Source organism: Daldinia caldariorum (assembly GCF_022478825.1).
Source record: "Daldinia caldariorum strain CBS 122874 unplaced genomic scaffold F4812scaffold_8, whole genome shotgun sequence".
NCBI lineage: Eukaryota > Fungi > Ascomycota > Sordariomycetes > Xylariales > Hypoxylaceae > Daldinia > Daldinia caldariorum.
In genome coordinates this window covers 889,564-906,907 of record NW_025953044.1, presented here as the reverse complement: position 1 = coordinate 906,907, position 17,344 = coordinate 889,564, and the positions used below count along the sequence as shown (strand labels likewise).

Here is a 17,344-nt window from a genome sequence, read left to right as displayed (position 1 = left end):
GTACCTACGTATGGCTAACAAAAAGTGGGTTGAAGTCGCATTTACTGTGATACGTACCTTAGGTACCAGGTACATATGTATGATTGTACCTTATGTACGTTTAATCAGTGGCTTGTGGTCTGTGGTCTGTGGCCTTGACCAGTCCCTGACAGGCAGACAGGCCAACCTTAACGGGCCAACCTTAATGGGGAACATCTCTGCTTGGATGAACCTGCGTGAGGGTTGGGACTTGTGCCTTCCTTATGACAATTGTGCACTAAATTACAGGTAAGTACTAAATTGTACCTACCTAACCTAACTAAATGAGCCTGATACATGGGATAAGTTTGGAGGTAACTAAAAAAAACTCACTTGACCGGTACGGGAAAAAGCTGTGGATCAGGCCCATTCGACCTCTTATTTTCTTTCCCTTAATGAAAACAAATCCACCAACCCTTTTTTCGTGAACCTAATTCCATTTGATAGTAGCCACAGTCGGTCAAACCGCAACGATACCAGCACATCGTATATTCCGTTTGTTTTTTTCTTCTCTTTTTCCCTTCCTTTTGCATCGGCGACGGTTTTGTCGTCTCGTCTACTTTTTAATTTTGTCTTTTTTTTGCATCCCCGGAATGCGGTAGCAGTATTGCCGCCCTCAGGTCCCTTAGCCGGACTGAGATTTGATCGCGAGCCTCCAGGTTCAGATCTGGGTCGAATTAGGGGAATTCTTACCCGCTTTTGCCTTGGCCGCTTAGAGACCTTAGCGGACACTTGTCGGTCGCGACCTTCGTTGAACTTGTCGATTACATAGATTTATTCCTACGACCACTAATTCTCGTTTCTATACTCGATTGTCTTACTCCTTATGATTAGGGACCATAAGGCTCCTGCTGGCCCGAGACCAGCTTCGCAGTCCCCGACTCGATCGTGTGTTTTTCCCACTTATTTCGCGTTTTTATATGTTGCAACACGAAAATGGAACACCGCGTCGCTGCTTGACTATGTAATATTTACTAACCTGGCTTGTTTCTTTTCAGGGCCAAGGAGAACGTCAACCCGATTAACAGAATCGATAACGAGCCAATGCTTCACGCATCGTCGTCTAATAATCATTCACTCTTCTCCTTTGGTCGGAATGGGGATTCGGGCGATGTAGGAGACAGCACCACAGGCTCTTTCGAATTTCTACCCTCCGTCAGTTTCGATGATCTCCAGAGTAGCCTCGAGTCAGCCACCAACGATCTAAGACTGACACAATTTCCTTCGCCATCCGGTCAAGGAAGCATTCTCGACGAACAATCATCAGACAGGATGGTCAGGCAGTCTTCGGGTACTAGCCTAAATGGCGCAACGACCCGTACAGGAGCTCAGCCAAACCCCACTCCTAATGCAGCCACCAGACCGGGAAGATCTGGTTCGATACTTAGAAGGCCCAGCACGGCAAATCGCCAGGTTAGCAGCGGCTCTATAGCGTCCATGTCTTCCAACATTGCCGATGCGCCGGTTGCGCCTGCTGCGATGAGAAATAGACGCCAGAATCATTACCCACCGGTTTCTAGCAGTAACCTTGCAAAGCAGCCGAGAAAGTCGATTGGTCCTAGCGTTGTCGAGACTGATTTTGGGGCTAGAGTGCAGAAAAGAAGACCGAGTTTAATATCAGATGGATCGGAGAGAGCTATAGTGGGTTCAGCTCGGACATCGATTGACATTTCCTCGGGACAGCCTGGTGATGGGTCAAGAACGTATGCAAACGCGCGAGCCACGAAGGCTCGTTCAGTACAACCTGCACCAAGAATATCAGCCAACCTCTCTGGAGCTACCAGTACCAGCAATAATCTTGCCCCGGATCAGAACCGTATCTCGGCTGCATTTTCCAGATCCCCAAGAGCTGCTGGTAAAGGTTCTACGCCTAGTTCTGCGAGAAGAATGTCTATAATGCCCGGAACACATGGTTCTCATGCGACCGGTCTAGGTGCCAGAACAATCTCACCGACTGATGCGCAACGAATGAAGCGCATGTCAATCCATCCTGGGCAGAACGTACCACAAATTACCAACGCCCCCCCGCCGCCTATCGAAGTTCGCCCTAACTCACGCTCTCCTTCCATGATTCCTCGAAAGACATCTACCACACCTTCGTCTTTAAGAACAACTCCAGAACTTACGAATAGAAAATCCTACAGCTCAGGATTATCAGTTGCCTCGGCAAACAGTTTCAATACCCACCGAACATCGACTGGTTCCATTCAGCGGACTATCCCGCAAGGTGGTCCAGCATCGAGATTGCCCGCTCCCAAAACGCTAAACGTACATAACCCTCCGACAGGGGAAGATGAAGAAGACGTACCGCCTGTGCCTGCAATTCCTAAGGTTTACGAATCGCCCAAGGACTCCCCGGCGGAAATATCTTTCCTCGAGAAAAGAAAATCGACGTATACGTTAGATTCGAGTAGTGTGCACAGCACTTCTACGGGAACTCCCTCTGGTACGCCGTCGCAGGAACCAACGAATAAGTATCAACGTAAACCCACTACTCGAAAGCACGCGCCGCGGAAGACTCTCGCTGGCCCGGATGTTGAGCAGAAGATTGGCATAAGTCAATCGAAAAAGAGTCTACAGCCATTACGACTTCCGCCGCTCACTCTCGGTCCATTGAGTATTAACGAAGCAAAGATTACAGCTTTGCAAAGCCAAAGCGAAGATGATGGCAAATGCAGTCCTCCACTCTCGCGGATGATTCCTAAGACGCCAAGCACGCCGATGACGGCTTCTAGGAGCACATTCTTCTCTAGACGTACGGATAAAGATCCCAATAAAACAATGCCACGGAGTAGTAGTTCTATTCACCATAGTCGGGTGGAAAGTCCGACCGGGGGAAGTTTGTCTGAATCGCCGCTTGACTCATTAGCTAAGAAGCAAATTCACAAAGTCTCTGCTTCGCCATTCCTGTCGACACCTGCTCCCAAAAAGGACAGCATATTTGGAAGTAGACTAACAAAATCCAAGACGGTTGGAGACATAACGCAGCAAATTGCTATTGACACCGCTGTGGAAACTAGGCCACCTCAGAAGCCATCTGGCCCACGCGCGCAGAAGTCGGGTAAGGCAGGAAACAAATCTCCTGCTGAAAATAGCCCGGAGGAGCCCCCAACTCCATCTTCTATGAGTAATTTGAGGAGGAAATTAAGCTTGTCTTGGAAGAGGAGCAGTTCGAAGAGCAGTCACCATGCGTCTTCCGCATCTCTTGATAAGAACTCCGAAAAGCATGCTCGACAGGATAGCATGCCACCTCCGCGATTGCCGATTTCAGCGTCCATGAATATAAGCGCGGCGAAGGCTTCTAGTCCAAGCCACACCACGAAACCATCGGGATCGTATTTGGAGTCCAGACGCAGAAAGAGCTCCGCATCCAGTCTTAATACCACGTTTACACAGAAGAATCGTAATGATGCTTGGACGAGCTCGAAGGAGGATGTGGGTAACAGTTCAATGGTCGAGGCCTCGTCACAATCTCGGAATGTGCCCATGCAGAAGATACTGCGTCCGAGGCCATCGACTGCATCAATTAAACGCCGTGATTCTTATACCGCGGAATTGGATAAGGATGATATGATTGCCGAGGATGAGATGAGGAAAATGGCATTGAGGAGGAAGGAGACGGAAATGGCGGCTCGGACGCTGGATGCTCTCCGCAAGAGAGCGACGCCAAAGGAACGCGTTGGTCCTCACGAGGCAATCCGGATAGCCATGCTAAATATTTACGAGAGGGGCGAGATTGTCGACTATAACGATGTCTATTTCTGTGGCACTCAAAATGCTAGTAAGGTTGTCGGCGATTTGAACTCAAAATTACCCAACTTTGGTTATGACGACGAGCGCGGAGACTACTCGATTGTCATAGGCGATCACCTTGCGTACCGTTACGAGATTGTCGATGTTCTTGGGAAGGGTAGTTTTGGTCAAGTAGTGAGGTGTATCGATCACAAAACCGGCGTGCTTGTTGCAGTGAAGATCATCCGCAACAAGAAGAGGTTCCATCAACAGGCTCTTGTCGAAGTCAATATTTTGCAAAAGCTTCGTGAATGGGTAAGTTGCCAATATTATCTATCTGACTTTGACATTTTACTGACAGATTTTTTCTTTCTTTCAGGATCCTCAAAATAGGCATAGCATGGTCAACTTCACTCACAGCTTCTATTTCCGCGGACATCTCTGCATTTCGACCGAACTTCTCGATATGAACCTCTACGAATTCATCAAATCCAACGCATTCCGCGGGTTTTCTCTGAAACTGATTAGACGATTCACCAAACAGATGTTGAGCTCGCTCAACCTACTTAAACAACACAAGGTGATTCATTGTGATCTTAAGCCGGAAAATATTTTACTTCGGCATCCTATGCATTCCGAAATCAAGGTTATCGATTTCGGTTCCAGTTGTTTCGAGAACGAAAAGGTTTATACATACATCCAGTCCCGATTTTATCGATCGCCTGAAGTTATTCTGGGGATGACATACGGCTTACCAATTGACATGTGGAGTTTGGGTTGTATTCTTGCCGAGCTGTACACCGGTGTCCCTATTTTCCCTGGCGAGAATGAGCAAGAGCAGCTTGCTTGTATTATGGAAGTATTTGGACCACCGGAGAAGCATCTCATTGAAAAGAGTACGAGGAAGAAGCTTTTCTTTGATTCGATGGGCAAGCCGCGCTTGACCGTATCTTCAAAGGGTAGGAGACGCCGTCCGTCGTCCAAGACACTTCAACAGGCCATTAAGTGTGATGACGAGCCATTCCTGGACTTCCTTGCCCGGTGCTTACGATGGGACCCGGACCGCCGTCTTAAGCCTGAAGACGCCATACGTCACGAGTTCATCACCGGTCAGAAGACGTCGGTTCCCGTACCAAGAACACGTGAGTCATCCCCGGTCAAGCGTCATAATACTATTTCAACGCCGCGACCCCTACCTGAGCCTCCGGGACCCGGTAAGAGTGGACCGACGCTACGGCCCAGAGAAGCGAGTAATGCCAGTCCTTTAAAGCCAGGCGTGGCAGCGAGACGGACATCTGCTTTTGCCGGACTGACGTCCGGTACAAAAAGGGCCAGTGCGGGAACAGCTACAACTGTAGGCAACAGCAACCTTCCCCGTGTGGCCGGCCGAACTGTTAGCGGCAAACAAGATCTGGCCTCCGCGGGGGCTAATGTTGCTATGAGTCGACGAGCTTGAATGAGTAAATATTCACACATTGGGGGCTTGACATTGAGTGTCATGGCACGTTTTTATGAGATTAATTAGGCATTTATTTCCATTGGCACTACAACGTCAGATCAGCTCTCCTGTTTATACGTTTGCCTCGGATGGCGGCGTGATGTATTGCACATTTTTTGAGACCACGAATACCGAAAATCGAGTATAGCTACCATTTCGAAACTAAATAGCTATCCATGGCTACTATTAGTTCCTTTCTGATGTCACTTCGCTGCTATATACATCGATAATGTCGTCGTGTGTTTGCCCACCGCATTCAATCCCGATGACAAGTGAATATACAACTACCTACCTACATAATGCTTCAAGCATTGGCCTCTCGTGCATGAGTTAAACGTGGACGGAGCATAGCCTTGAGTTTAAGGGACATGAACATAATTACCCATTATTTTATTTATCTCTTTTTTTTTTATTCTCCTTTCCTTTAAATGAATGTACTATACTAAATTATAATGACAAAGGTCCAAGCCGTAAATGCAGATAAAGGGGGTGAGCTCGGCTTGGAGTTCCCTCCAACGGCGCACCTTTGAAGTGGATGTTTAGAAGACAGAAAAAAAAGGGGGGGAGGGGGGAGAGGCGTTTTCCGTCATTGAGACGAACGCAAATGAAAATTCAAATGACATGGAAAAGGGGTAAATAGGCGCAGATGAAGATACGAAGGAGGGAGAGAGAGGATATCGGATACCTTAGGTAGCCTGACCTGGCCTGGCCTCCTTGCTACATATCAAAAAACGTATCAAAGCCTACTTGGATTGATCTCTTGGAAATACGTGACTCTTCTTCGTGAAATAGGGGGGTCTTACGTAGTCATCTCGGCGAACCTCGTATAAGTCCTTACCTAACCTTACTTTACCTTACCGGCCTAGTAATTCGGCCTGGCTTAGCTTATTTACCAGGTAACGTTATATGCTACCCGCCTTTAGGTGCCTACCTACTTACTGATGATTCCCGTCTGCAAAGCCACTTTAGGTAGCTACCTTAGGTAGTTATCTTTAGGAGGTAGATATACGAAGCGGGGAGATGGGTTGGGGACAGATTATGACTTAGTTAAGCACAAGTCAGCAGCAAAGAAGAAGTTTGTCGTCGTTTCGAGAATCTCACCTCATCGCCCAGCATTGCATTGCATTGTATCGTATTGTATATCGTACAAAGCTTAGCTTAGATTTAGGTAGCTACCTACCTGCCTGCTAACCTTAGGTAGGCATCTACCTTATTGTACTGTACAATAGTTACAATACTATAAGATGGGATAGGATGGGATAGGTACCTGGTATGTAGGTCGGTATATACATATATCCCGTCGCACACCCACCCCCACCACATATACACACCCCTTTCTCTGTATCTCTGTGTAGCTTCTCTTCCTATTCGCCAAAATGCACAGAGAGGTAACGTGCCTGATCTAAGGTACGTCCAACCTGGAGATGTAATGCAATGTAATGTAGGTAATGTAATATATGTATTATAAGCCACAGCTAAACGGCAAAGTACATAATAACGTACATACATTAGGTACATACATCTACCTTTAGTACCTAACCTAAACAGCCACCTCCATTCAATCAATCAATCATCCCGCCCACGTGAGCAGGAGAACGGGATACGAGTTCTAGACGATGTAGGTAAGCAGCCGAGCCGAGGTTTTGGTTGCTACGGTAGTATCAGCCCTATCTATGTATACCTTATGTAGGAGGTACCTAATGCAACTTTTTTTTTTTGAGCCGGAGACGAAACCGGCGGGAGTGCGGTGCTGAAAAAGGGAGGGGAGAGGTATATAATATTGACTAAAGTATTAATTAATACGCTTACTTGCCTAAGTACCTTAAGAAGTATTTAGCTGGATATTACATTAGATACTAACATATAATGCATAATTATATCTAGCTACTACCCTGGTAGTTATATTCTCATCCAGCTCTCCGAGGGGCTATGTCGGTATCCAGGTCGGCGGTAATCGTGATGGTAGTGGTGGTGGTAGCGGAAGATTTGGAATGGGCACGTTACATGCATACCCGTGTATACGCCGAATATCATTGTCGTTGTGTCCGGACGCCACTCAGCTCGGCAGAATTTGATGTGGGTTTTTTTTTTTCTTTTTGTCATTCTGTCATGCCGTCATATAGGAGAAGAAACCTATGCATATCCGTGCGTGTATATGTTGTAGATGAATTTGGAATGATTCAGGTGGGCAAATTCTCGGCCTCACTCCCTCTTTTTGTTATACCCTATATGCAGGTATGTATATGTTGCTTCCGTGGCCGCGCCTATCTGTCCGTGCGACGCGGGCATTCGGTATCGCGAGCGGCCTCCTCTGCGTAGCCAGGTCCATCTTTGTGGCCGCTCTGAACCGTTAGGTCTGGGTACATTTTACCCCACAGCCTGCATTCGATGGCAACCTATGGGTAAATTAGGATAGCTAGGCCCGACATCAACGGCACGGCGGCGCTGTCGGACTCGGATGCCCCAAATTTATCAAATTTCCGAAGTGCCTACCTTAGGTACCTACCTAGGTTATGTTCTCGCCACTTATTGTAGTTCAGGTTAAGTTAGGTAGGTAGCTTTTTCGTTGTTGTGCCAAATTTCAGCTTGCTTGTTTTCGTTCATTACATGCTTCGGTTCTACCTATTAAATTTAACATCACCGAGCTTCTTTCCTGTAAGAGGTACCTTACCCGGTTAGGTACCAAGTAGGTACCTAGGTAGGTAGCCTATAGGTCTATAGGTATTTTGTGATACACTCAGGAGGCGTTTCTTATGCATTCGGGGCTCCTTTCCTCTCCTGTTTCTATACTATGCTTGTTGTTATCTACTTGTTATGTAGGCCATTAGACCCGGTGAGAATAGAAAAGAGGAGCAAATGAAGTCTCTCGCTCTCGCTCAAAGAGGGAAAAAAAAGGGGGGGAGGGTATATGCGTTATATATGTGTATAAACTCGTATAGTATTCATGAGCCTAGGACTGAGCGTTCTCTGTACAGAGATGGGCAGTGTGGTATACAGAATCCTAAAATTGTTAGTAGTATTTGGGCCTCCTGAAAGTGTATTAGGTTCTTTGTCAAAGAGACATGACCTCGATGCCTATCCAGTACCTTTGAATAGCTCCTCGTAAGACTTATGATGTGCCCTCAATTATTGACAAACGCACTTGGAAAACGGATTCTTCAAGTTGGCTCATTACGAGGTGATTTAACGGAACGTAATCATTGGCTGTGCGGGTTTTCGTAGCAGCCCGATTTTGGATTTTGATCCTACCTCGGCAATTTGTAAGTGATGGTGTAAATGGTGCTGCGTCCTTTGCCGCCATCGGACATGAGGGGGGAACGCCTCCTCGGTGTATTCCTTCGGCATTCCCGCCAATATTGTTCGTTTGGTAAATGCCATTTGTCGCACCGTCTAGCAGGCAGTTGCAATGCAGTTATTAGCACAACATCTTTGGCTTGCATAGTGTTGCGTCGTGCTTCCAAGTAGTAGTACATGCTGGCGCTGTAGACGCAAGAACGTGGGATGCGTAGGGCTGCGTAAGTATATTGCAGTACCCTACAGCGCCTGCATCTGCAAGATGGTGTGGCTGAACTGTATATTAACAAGGGGAGGCTCAGATCCGCTATGGGTCGCCCGAACGTTAACTTCGCCGTTCGGCTCCGTGTTCCGTCGGACTACGGCCGAAATAAGAAGCCCGCACCTGATCGGCATTGAGGCTCGGCGAGGCTACTTCTAACAAGGCTGACTTGTCGGTCTATCACCAACCACAGTGTAGCATTATACGAGGCTACTTCACCTTGCTCTATACCGTGATTGAGAACGTACGAAAATACTACACATTGTCGTATGTCTAGAATTTGCAACCTGCTGCATATCTTAAAGGGGGGTTGAATACTGCCCCCTCGCCCAGTTTGAAAGGATCCTTTCGTGAAGGAGGCTTAGCATGATAGAAGTGAGCACCTAAAGACGAAGAATTAGGTAGACATCGCTAAATCGTCATAGGTATGTTTTGAATTGCGATTGATAGGCCCACGGTATGTTGTGGTTAGATATATTGCTCTCGGTGACATATGCATTAATTATAGCATAGGTAGAGACATAAGTCGGTCTGCTTCCAAATGCTAAGAGATTGTGATCAGCGTCTAGAACTCGAGTCTTGAGGTAACCAAGGCCGAGCCGCCTTTCTACCAATACCTTCATATGGATAGCCCTAAAATAGGTCGAACATAGAAAAATCAGTCTAGCCAATATTCGGTAACATGTCATTGTAAGATGCAATTATTTCTGATCTATTGACCAGTCAGATCCAGCACGCCAGCGGACCCACCGACTGGTTTGATTGAAGATGACTCTTCTGACGGACATCGACGGTCGTATCCAGTCATGATAATAAGTAGATGAGATGATGTTCGCTAATCTATTTTTGCGGTGAGTTTCCGTGGGACTACCCGTCAAGGAATGGGCTATACAAGTGCATGGAAGATAGTCCTTCTGCTGATCGAGGCTGGTTGACGATGAGTGCTAGTCCTGACTCCTGAGACCAAAACTTAAGTTCAGATTGGTATTAACTATAGATGTATGTAGTGGGGTCATGAATCGTCATACCCTAGCCCGGCTGATGAATCCCGGAAAGTACGGTAAGCTTCATCAAAATTGCTTTTACCTATCAGCACGATCGACCGATTAGGGTGATGGTAAGAAGCATAGGTGAGCAACGTAGGGGTGCTTACCCGAGCGTCAATACTGAAAGCTTCTAGAATCTAGAATCTTTTATATCGGTATAACTGCCAATAGGATATCTGACGCGACGATACCCGTCCGCCTTTAGATATCGGCCGATACTGTATAGCTCTGTATAAAGTGATTCAGGCTGGCGCCCCCACGATGGAGCATATGGAAATCCATTCTAGCCGGAAACAGGCATATCTCTCAAGAATATCCAGGCACAGCCAAACCGCAAAAACTGTTCTGCTGGTTGTAAGGGCTGCACTGATACTGAACATTTCGCAGAGGACCGAAACAAAAGAGAGTTCATAATAGTAAGAGGCGGGCACTTCCGTCAACTTCCTTGCATTCGGAGACGGGATACCGGTATTGACACGCTACGTGTACCGTCGGAGAAGCGTACGTAATTCAACACAGGACAGGTAAGCAATGATGTAACTAGATGATGACCGATTCCATGATTTTAAGTGACGCCGGTATGCATATTGCTGCCTGGCCATTGGGGTTTTTCTAAATTGTTCCGAAACATATTGGGAGAAGCTCCCGAAGTAGCCGTGTCAGTAATCTGATGTTCGTCAATGACTCCGCCGGCGATGCCGCTGAACTTGTGGAGCATTGGTGGATAATTGCCGGGTTTATCTTGGTGCGAAGCAGTACGTAGTTTTTGCATTAGGCAAAGTTTTGGTAAGGACCGCTTCTATCCCAGTCAAGGACCATATGACTTGATTCCTCGGGCCCCTCAGGCCCCCTTGCGAAGAGATCCGCCGTGAAAAGTCGGGGGCCGTTCATGGCCTATCAGACAGCCACTTTTGAGGCGCAGTCGTGGAAGTTGGAGTCACGAGCGTGCCACACTTGCAGAGACGAGAAGACTTACCATAGGTAATATAGAATAAGCCAGGTACCATAAGTACATGCATCTCTACTATGTATATGGGCCGGACGGGTACGGATAAGCAAGCCGGGAGGGAAAAAGAACCTACTGCGGTAAGGGAAGAATGGGGACACTGAGAGATGGCGATTGGGCGGGTTGCGAAACAACTGTGAGAATCCCCCACAATCGTTGAAAGGAATTGAAGAATACCAATCGTCATTTACTTATGACATTTGATGACTCTAATGCCCCTGCGGATTTGCGCTAACGATGCAGACTTGGGGGAAGACCCATAAAGGCAAGGCGGACTTGCTCAGCAACGCGGTTTAGATTAGGTAGAGAGATTCAGGAACAGGCTGACAGCCACAGTAGTCGTCGAATTTAGAGTGTCCAAGATAAGCGACCGGGTGATTCCTAAGAGGATGGTTGATGACGATCTGAGACAGATCGGTCAGGCATTGTCCCCTAGGTTACCTAGGTAGGTTGAGATCTTGTAAGGTTGCACACAAGCGGAGATGCTGTGCATCAGTACCTTAGAGGTAGGCAGGTAGCCCTTCTACTGGCTGAGAAAATTAGTGAAGATGAACGCCTTAAGCCAATACCCCGTACCCGTAATGGCTCACCTTGTGGTGAACCGCCTGCGCCTCTTGAGAATTGCTTCAACTAACACTTGCGCTGAGGTCGAGACTAATGCGCTTTTAGATGGGCTAGACCGTTTCGGTGAGCAGAATACGAAATCAAAGTAGGAAATAGTCCAAGTAGAAACAGATTGAACTGCCTGGGTCGAATATGTAGGTCTAAAGGGTTAGGTATTCGTCTTGGGTTAGCTTAGCAGCCCGGGTCTAGAAGTCTAGTCCTAACGGTTGAGCATGTAGGTTGAATATGAGGCACCTGCATAGGAGGTAGGTATTGGCTAGATCTTGCGGCTGGAGTAACCTGAGACGATCCCCGGTATCCCCAGAGAGTGTAATTGGTTGCAGCCATGTCGATCAGGTCGCCGGGAAGTATAGAGATTCAACGTTGGACCATTAACCATCTTTATGAGCAGAAAATGTATGTATAACAGGTATGCTTGGTGTATTGTAGGCAGGTAGATAGCCCGTTAGAGTAGATCTACAACATGCATAGAAAAATGCACTGATGCAGGTGTTTTCTGAATGATGCGGGAGGAAAAAACGGGACGAACGAGGCTGATGAGTTCCTGGTTTTACCTAGTTGGTTAAGTCCTATTGGGTGTTATTACGAATTCTACACGGAAAGAACATGCTACCTGGTACACTACTGGTACGCTACACGCATGTACGCAGTATTCCAAAAAACGGTTACCTAAGACTGCACCTAGCCTTAGATACTAGGCCTACATGCATCTGCCTGAACTCCCTCGGGCGGGTTAGGTATCTCTAGGAAGTACTTTAGGTACCTCTTAGCGGGACCAGCGACTAAAATAGGCTAGTCCGCTCCGCCACATTGATAGCGCTTCAATATTTCCAAATCTATTCGGTATGTATACCGAAATCCTTGCTTCAGATAGTTAGCACCATGTGAGTTCAACTTCGGTCTTTTTTTTTTTTTTTTTCAGGTAGGTTTTACGTTCATTATTCCTACCAGGTGGTATGTTTGCGCAAGCACAGAGTTAAAGTAGCAAGTTTCTTATAATAACACAAATGAGCAATGTACGAGATAACATCATACCTAGGTAAGTACCTTGGTATTGTACCAATGTCTAATGCACGGGTACCTAGGTATATACAGCTATAAAGCATTTGTGCGGTTTTGCATGGGGTTTCTACTAGGTAAACACAAGGTAAGGTACCTCTAGCTAGCTACCAGTGCTAGTAGGTATGACGTTTCCAGGGTTCTGGGTAAGTAATTCCGTCATCATCCTGGCGACTTCACCTATCATGGATAGATCATAGAATATTACTGATCAGATTCGCCTATAACGGGAATTGGAGGAGATTCACGATTCCGCATTTGGATATGGTATCGCGTGTATTGTGTATAATAGTTAGTTTTGTACCTCACCCGCCACAACTTAGAGGCTTTTAAGGCAGGGGTTACATGACAGATAGAATCACAAACCCGTACCATGGCCAATCGCCACACATACCTGCAGGTACCATACATGAAAGAAGCTGTCGCATGCAATTCCAAAACTACTCAATACTACTTAATCCAATAGATATTTCAGTTCAGTACAAAGTAGGCTTCAATAGGAAAGAGTAAAATAAAAATTACTATAAACCGTATTGTACCTGACGCAAACCCGTTCGGTGGGGTTTCCTAGGAATAGTATTTTGCATAGTATATTCCTTCATATCTTTTCTTATAGGCCAAGATCCCAAAAGGGCCAAAGCGTATACTATGTAGATTCCAACGAACTCCTTCTCAGCACTCTACTTCGCATACTGCCGCTTTGCAGAATAGATACTAGGTGCATAGCACGTCACGACGCTTTCTCTGCTGACCACCTAAATCGACGGTAGGAGGTAAACCGGTAATAGGCACTGAAGGACCCGGCCACCCGGTGATGATTAAACCCGTGAAACAACCCTGTGCACATGAGCCTTCTTAAAGCCGATTCCAACCTATCCGACGGGTCTAATATCGTTATTGAACAATGCTACGATACTTTTTAAGTATAACGAATATACCACATGCGTATGATTTATAGGATCCAGGAGCCGAGCTATCCAGCACCGTGGCTCGCCGATACTCCCGGTGGTGGAAGGGTAGACAATTACGTGACTTCGCAACCAAATACGAGTCGGTGGATGGTTAATGCTAGACCGAGCTCGTCATGCTAATTACCAGACGTCATCTTTATTTATTTCTTCAATTTCCTGAGACGCATATGATACGACACGACACGCCAGACCGTTAAAAGGTTAATAGACTTTAGGCACGGCCCGCGAAACTTTGAATAAGTGCGCACTAAAATAGAAGCTTAACCTAAATCTTGAAGTTTTTTTTTATGGTAAAGTTAAAGGAGCTTGATACCACGCACCATATAAATTGGTTACCTAACTGTGTTACAAGTTGATGATATAGGTATTAGGACATTTAACTGTTAGAAATGAGCCAAGCTATTATTATAGTTGCTATCGATAACTATCATTATTACCGATTATATATATATCTTTCTCTTACCATAGCCCTTATACCCATGTCAAGCACGCCTAGGCTACTAATATAGGTAGGTCACCTATTCACTTGTCAGTACCTAAATGTAATCACGATGCCTCGGAATCGACCCCAAATCGTTTGAAACATGTTGAGAATGAGCCCTCGCCTATATGAGAAACCCAGATCCATCTGTATCTTTGAATCCATCGATGCCGGCTGTTGTTTAAAGGCGCAGCGATATGAATGCCGGGTTTATTACATTTATAGTAGACCTGATACTTTTTACTTGCTACGCCAAACACTTACAGATATGACAATAAAAGTATCAGTATTATTAATTTTATTTTCTTATTGCAGAACAGCTTTTTAAAACTGCGTGAAGAGATCTCCAGTAAGCGGTATCGCTTTTATGATTATTATTATTTCCTGCTTTTCGATATATGTATAGCAGGATGACTGTTGTTACTTAACATAGGCATAGGTGTACTTATTGTATCGTATAATATATACTTCTTTTGAAGTACCCTATAAATATGTACCACGGCATGCAGTAATACGGCATGTCAGCCAGCTAGGTACTATTGTACGGATATCCCTGCCGTGACAGTCTGCAGCTGCGCAGCACCCTGGAATTCGTACACCAGGTACCAAAAGTACATTACACAAGTACCTGTATGGACCTACATATGGAAGCCCTTACACATATGTACCTAGGTAGGTAGGTTAGAGGCATCCTAAGTGCTAACAGGTACCTAGGTAGGTACCTAGATCAGCCGCGCAGGGAGCAAGGCAGCTGTGAGGTCGATCCCTGAATTTTGTTTTTATTTTCCCAGTTGTGATAATTTGACCTGAATCCGACCCGGTGAAAATGGTATTCTAACATGGTAAATTTTTGTGTCTTTTTCTTTTTTTTTTTTCTTGTGCTTCCCAATATTCAATTCACCTACCGAAGGTAGTGTCTGCATTACCTCCTATCCTACCTATTCTACCGTTGCACAAAAACGAATGTGACAACCGCCGATGCAACAATTCCCAACTACATTTGTGTGTTTCTTTTTTTTTTTCTTTTTTTCAATGCGCTTTCCGCTAACCTGAACTTGACCGTATAATACCTAAGCGGATTTATTTACCCTTGTTTCCAGCTTAGACACCAGCAGAACAGCACAGTAAAACTAACTCCACTCTCTACCGCTTTCATTCACCTGACTTGTCCGAAGAACGAGAGTGCATTAGGCATAGGATGCAAGCTACATATGCAACATTTATACTTTTAACTATTAGGTACCTCCTATGGAAGGAAGTAAGGTACTTCTAGGTACTCTACACTAGTGCGTCCGGCAGCTCGTTTCTAGTATGTCTACATGTTGCGTGTGCCTATCTTGTGTAGGTTAGGTATGTACAATACATACCTACGTATCTAGGCAGTATACCCACATTCCTATCCTTAGGTGTTCTTAATTCTTAATTCTTAATTCTTATTCCTCTTTTTCCGATCTAATACCTTCACCTTTTTTAACTTACCCTCGTCCTTCTTCGCCCTTCCTCGCCCTTCGCCCTCTCACAAGTTGCATACCACAAACCCCAAAACCTGACCCGAAAAAAAAAACACTGCTGCGCATTTTACTCATCATGGCAAGGCATCTACCGCCCCATCTTTCTATCATCACACCCCTGTGCCGCCTTTTTACTTTCTCCTTATGTTCCTTACCTAGGTACGTTATGTTAGCTTAGAGGTACCCATCGATGGATCTCTCCAGCCAGTCCACGTTCTGCTGGACCTGCGGAACTGCAGGTCAAGTTTGCATGCAGCGGAGAGGATCCATAGCTAAGATACAAAGTTACCGGCTACGTTAGTAGGTAGTTGAGACGGGTACACTCGAGTCAGCTTTCGTCACTACTGCCTCTCTCTTTTTCTTCTTCCCTGTCACTCCATGGTCCCTCCCTGGTCCCTCCATTAAGGCACGCGCAACGCAACCTGGCCAGGCTGCAAAGCCCTATAAGGCTACGATGCCTCTTCTTGCCCTGATGCCGCAGTAGTAAGTCCTGTCGACTCATCATAGTCACCTGGACGACACATTCACTTCCGGTCCTTTCCTTTCGTATCTTCTTAAGATCGGCTTCTTGTTCTTATTTCTATCTCCTTTATCACCACTGTTCAGACTTGTACTTGCACTTCATCTTCATCTTCATCTTCACCTTCACCTTCATCTTCATCTTCACCTTCATCTTCATCTTCATCTTCATCTTCATCTTCCCTTGCTTGAATTTGTAACCAGCACTTATAACAACGACCACGACATCCGTACTCGTATCAAAGCCAACACACAGGAGGAACATACACCTACACAGCCCACGACTACCTTGCCAACTCATATATATATATATATTATATATATAATTGCTTCCCCTGCCCTCGTTTTTTTCAGAGCCATTGATCCACATCAATATCATCTCAACTTTCAAGTCGTCAAATCCATCACAATGTGTTATCAACTAGTCGAGCGGTACTCCGCGTGCCATTGCCTTTACTATCAACATGCTGTTGACCGATGTGCAGCATATGGCCAGTCCGGACATCACGTCACAACCCGGACGATACTAGTAGGATATGCCTGCTCCAAGCACGCACAGTCCAGCAGCAATCCGTATTCCGGAAACCAGACATACTCTGACTCGGGGTACTACAGCAGCCAGTCTAGAGAGAGTTCCTACCATCACCGACGGTGAAGAGTATTGTCTTCGGTAATGGGCTGCTGCGCGTGGCATTCCCCGCCGCTGTTGATGTTCGAATTTTGGGATTGGGTTCCCTACCTTTACTCCTTCAGACCCAGACCTAAAAACCTGTCGTTTTCCCGTCAACCCTCGCAGTTATCCATGCTGCTTATGGGCCACGACCGGGTTATGTCAACATCGGCTCCCCCCGCCCTTTGATGAAGCCATTGGGTCCTTTGGAACCCTGTCGTATGATCCGGCATTAAAAAAAAAAAGAGAAAAAAAATTGCTATGAATGCCATGATGCACAGATTTAGCTATCGAAGACGCAGAGACGGAACGAGATACGATGTAGCTTTCAACTCTCGATCGACAACGCAGCCTATTTCATGGCTGCCTTCATCCTCGGCAGTTACACTTCTTGATGTTGCTTAGCATGTCATCGACGGTCACGGTTTCACGGGTCACGCCCCCAGCACTTTCACTTAGCTCCTCAGCTTTTTTCTTTTCTATCCATTGATTTAGCATAGCGTCGGCGAGGGAGTATTTCTGGCATTGGGATTTAAAGTGGACACACAAAAGAGACGGGGTTAATGTGGTATCCGACGCAGACGGCTCACGTCACATCGCAGCTCAAAAGGCACGCATGTTATGAGAAACGTTTAGTGGCGCAACGGAAACCG

General features: G+C 46.1%; 1 protein-coding gene across 1 annotated transcript; it reads left to right on the top strand.

Moving 5' to 3' along the window:
- Positions 1-844: 844 nt before the first annotated feature.
- On the top strand, positions 845-5,206 carry F4812DRAFT_459287 (uncharacterized protein; the record flags this gene model as incomplete). The annotated part of the gene is made up of 3 exons (XM_047937517.1): positions 845-906; positions 1,017-4,065; positions 4,130-5,206. The coding sequence occupies 3 exons, from the start codon at positions 845-847 to the stop codon at positions 5,204-5,206; spliced, it is 4,188 nt and encodes a 1,395-aa protein (XP_047790318.1).
- Positions 5,207-17,344: the final 12,138 nt, after the last annotated feature.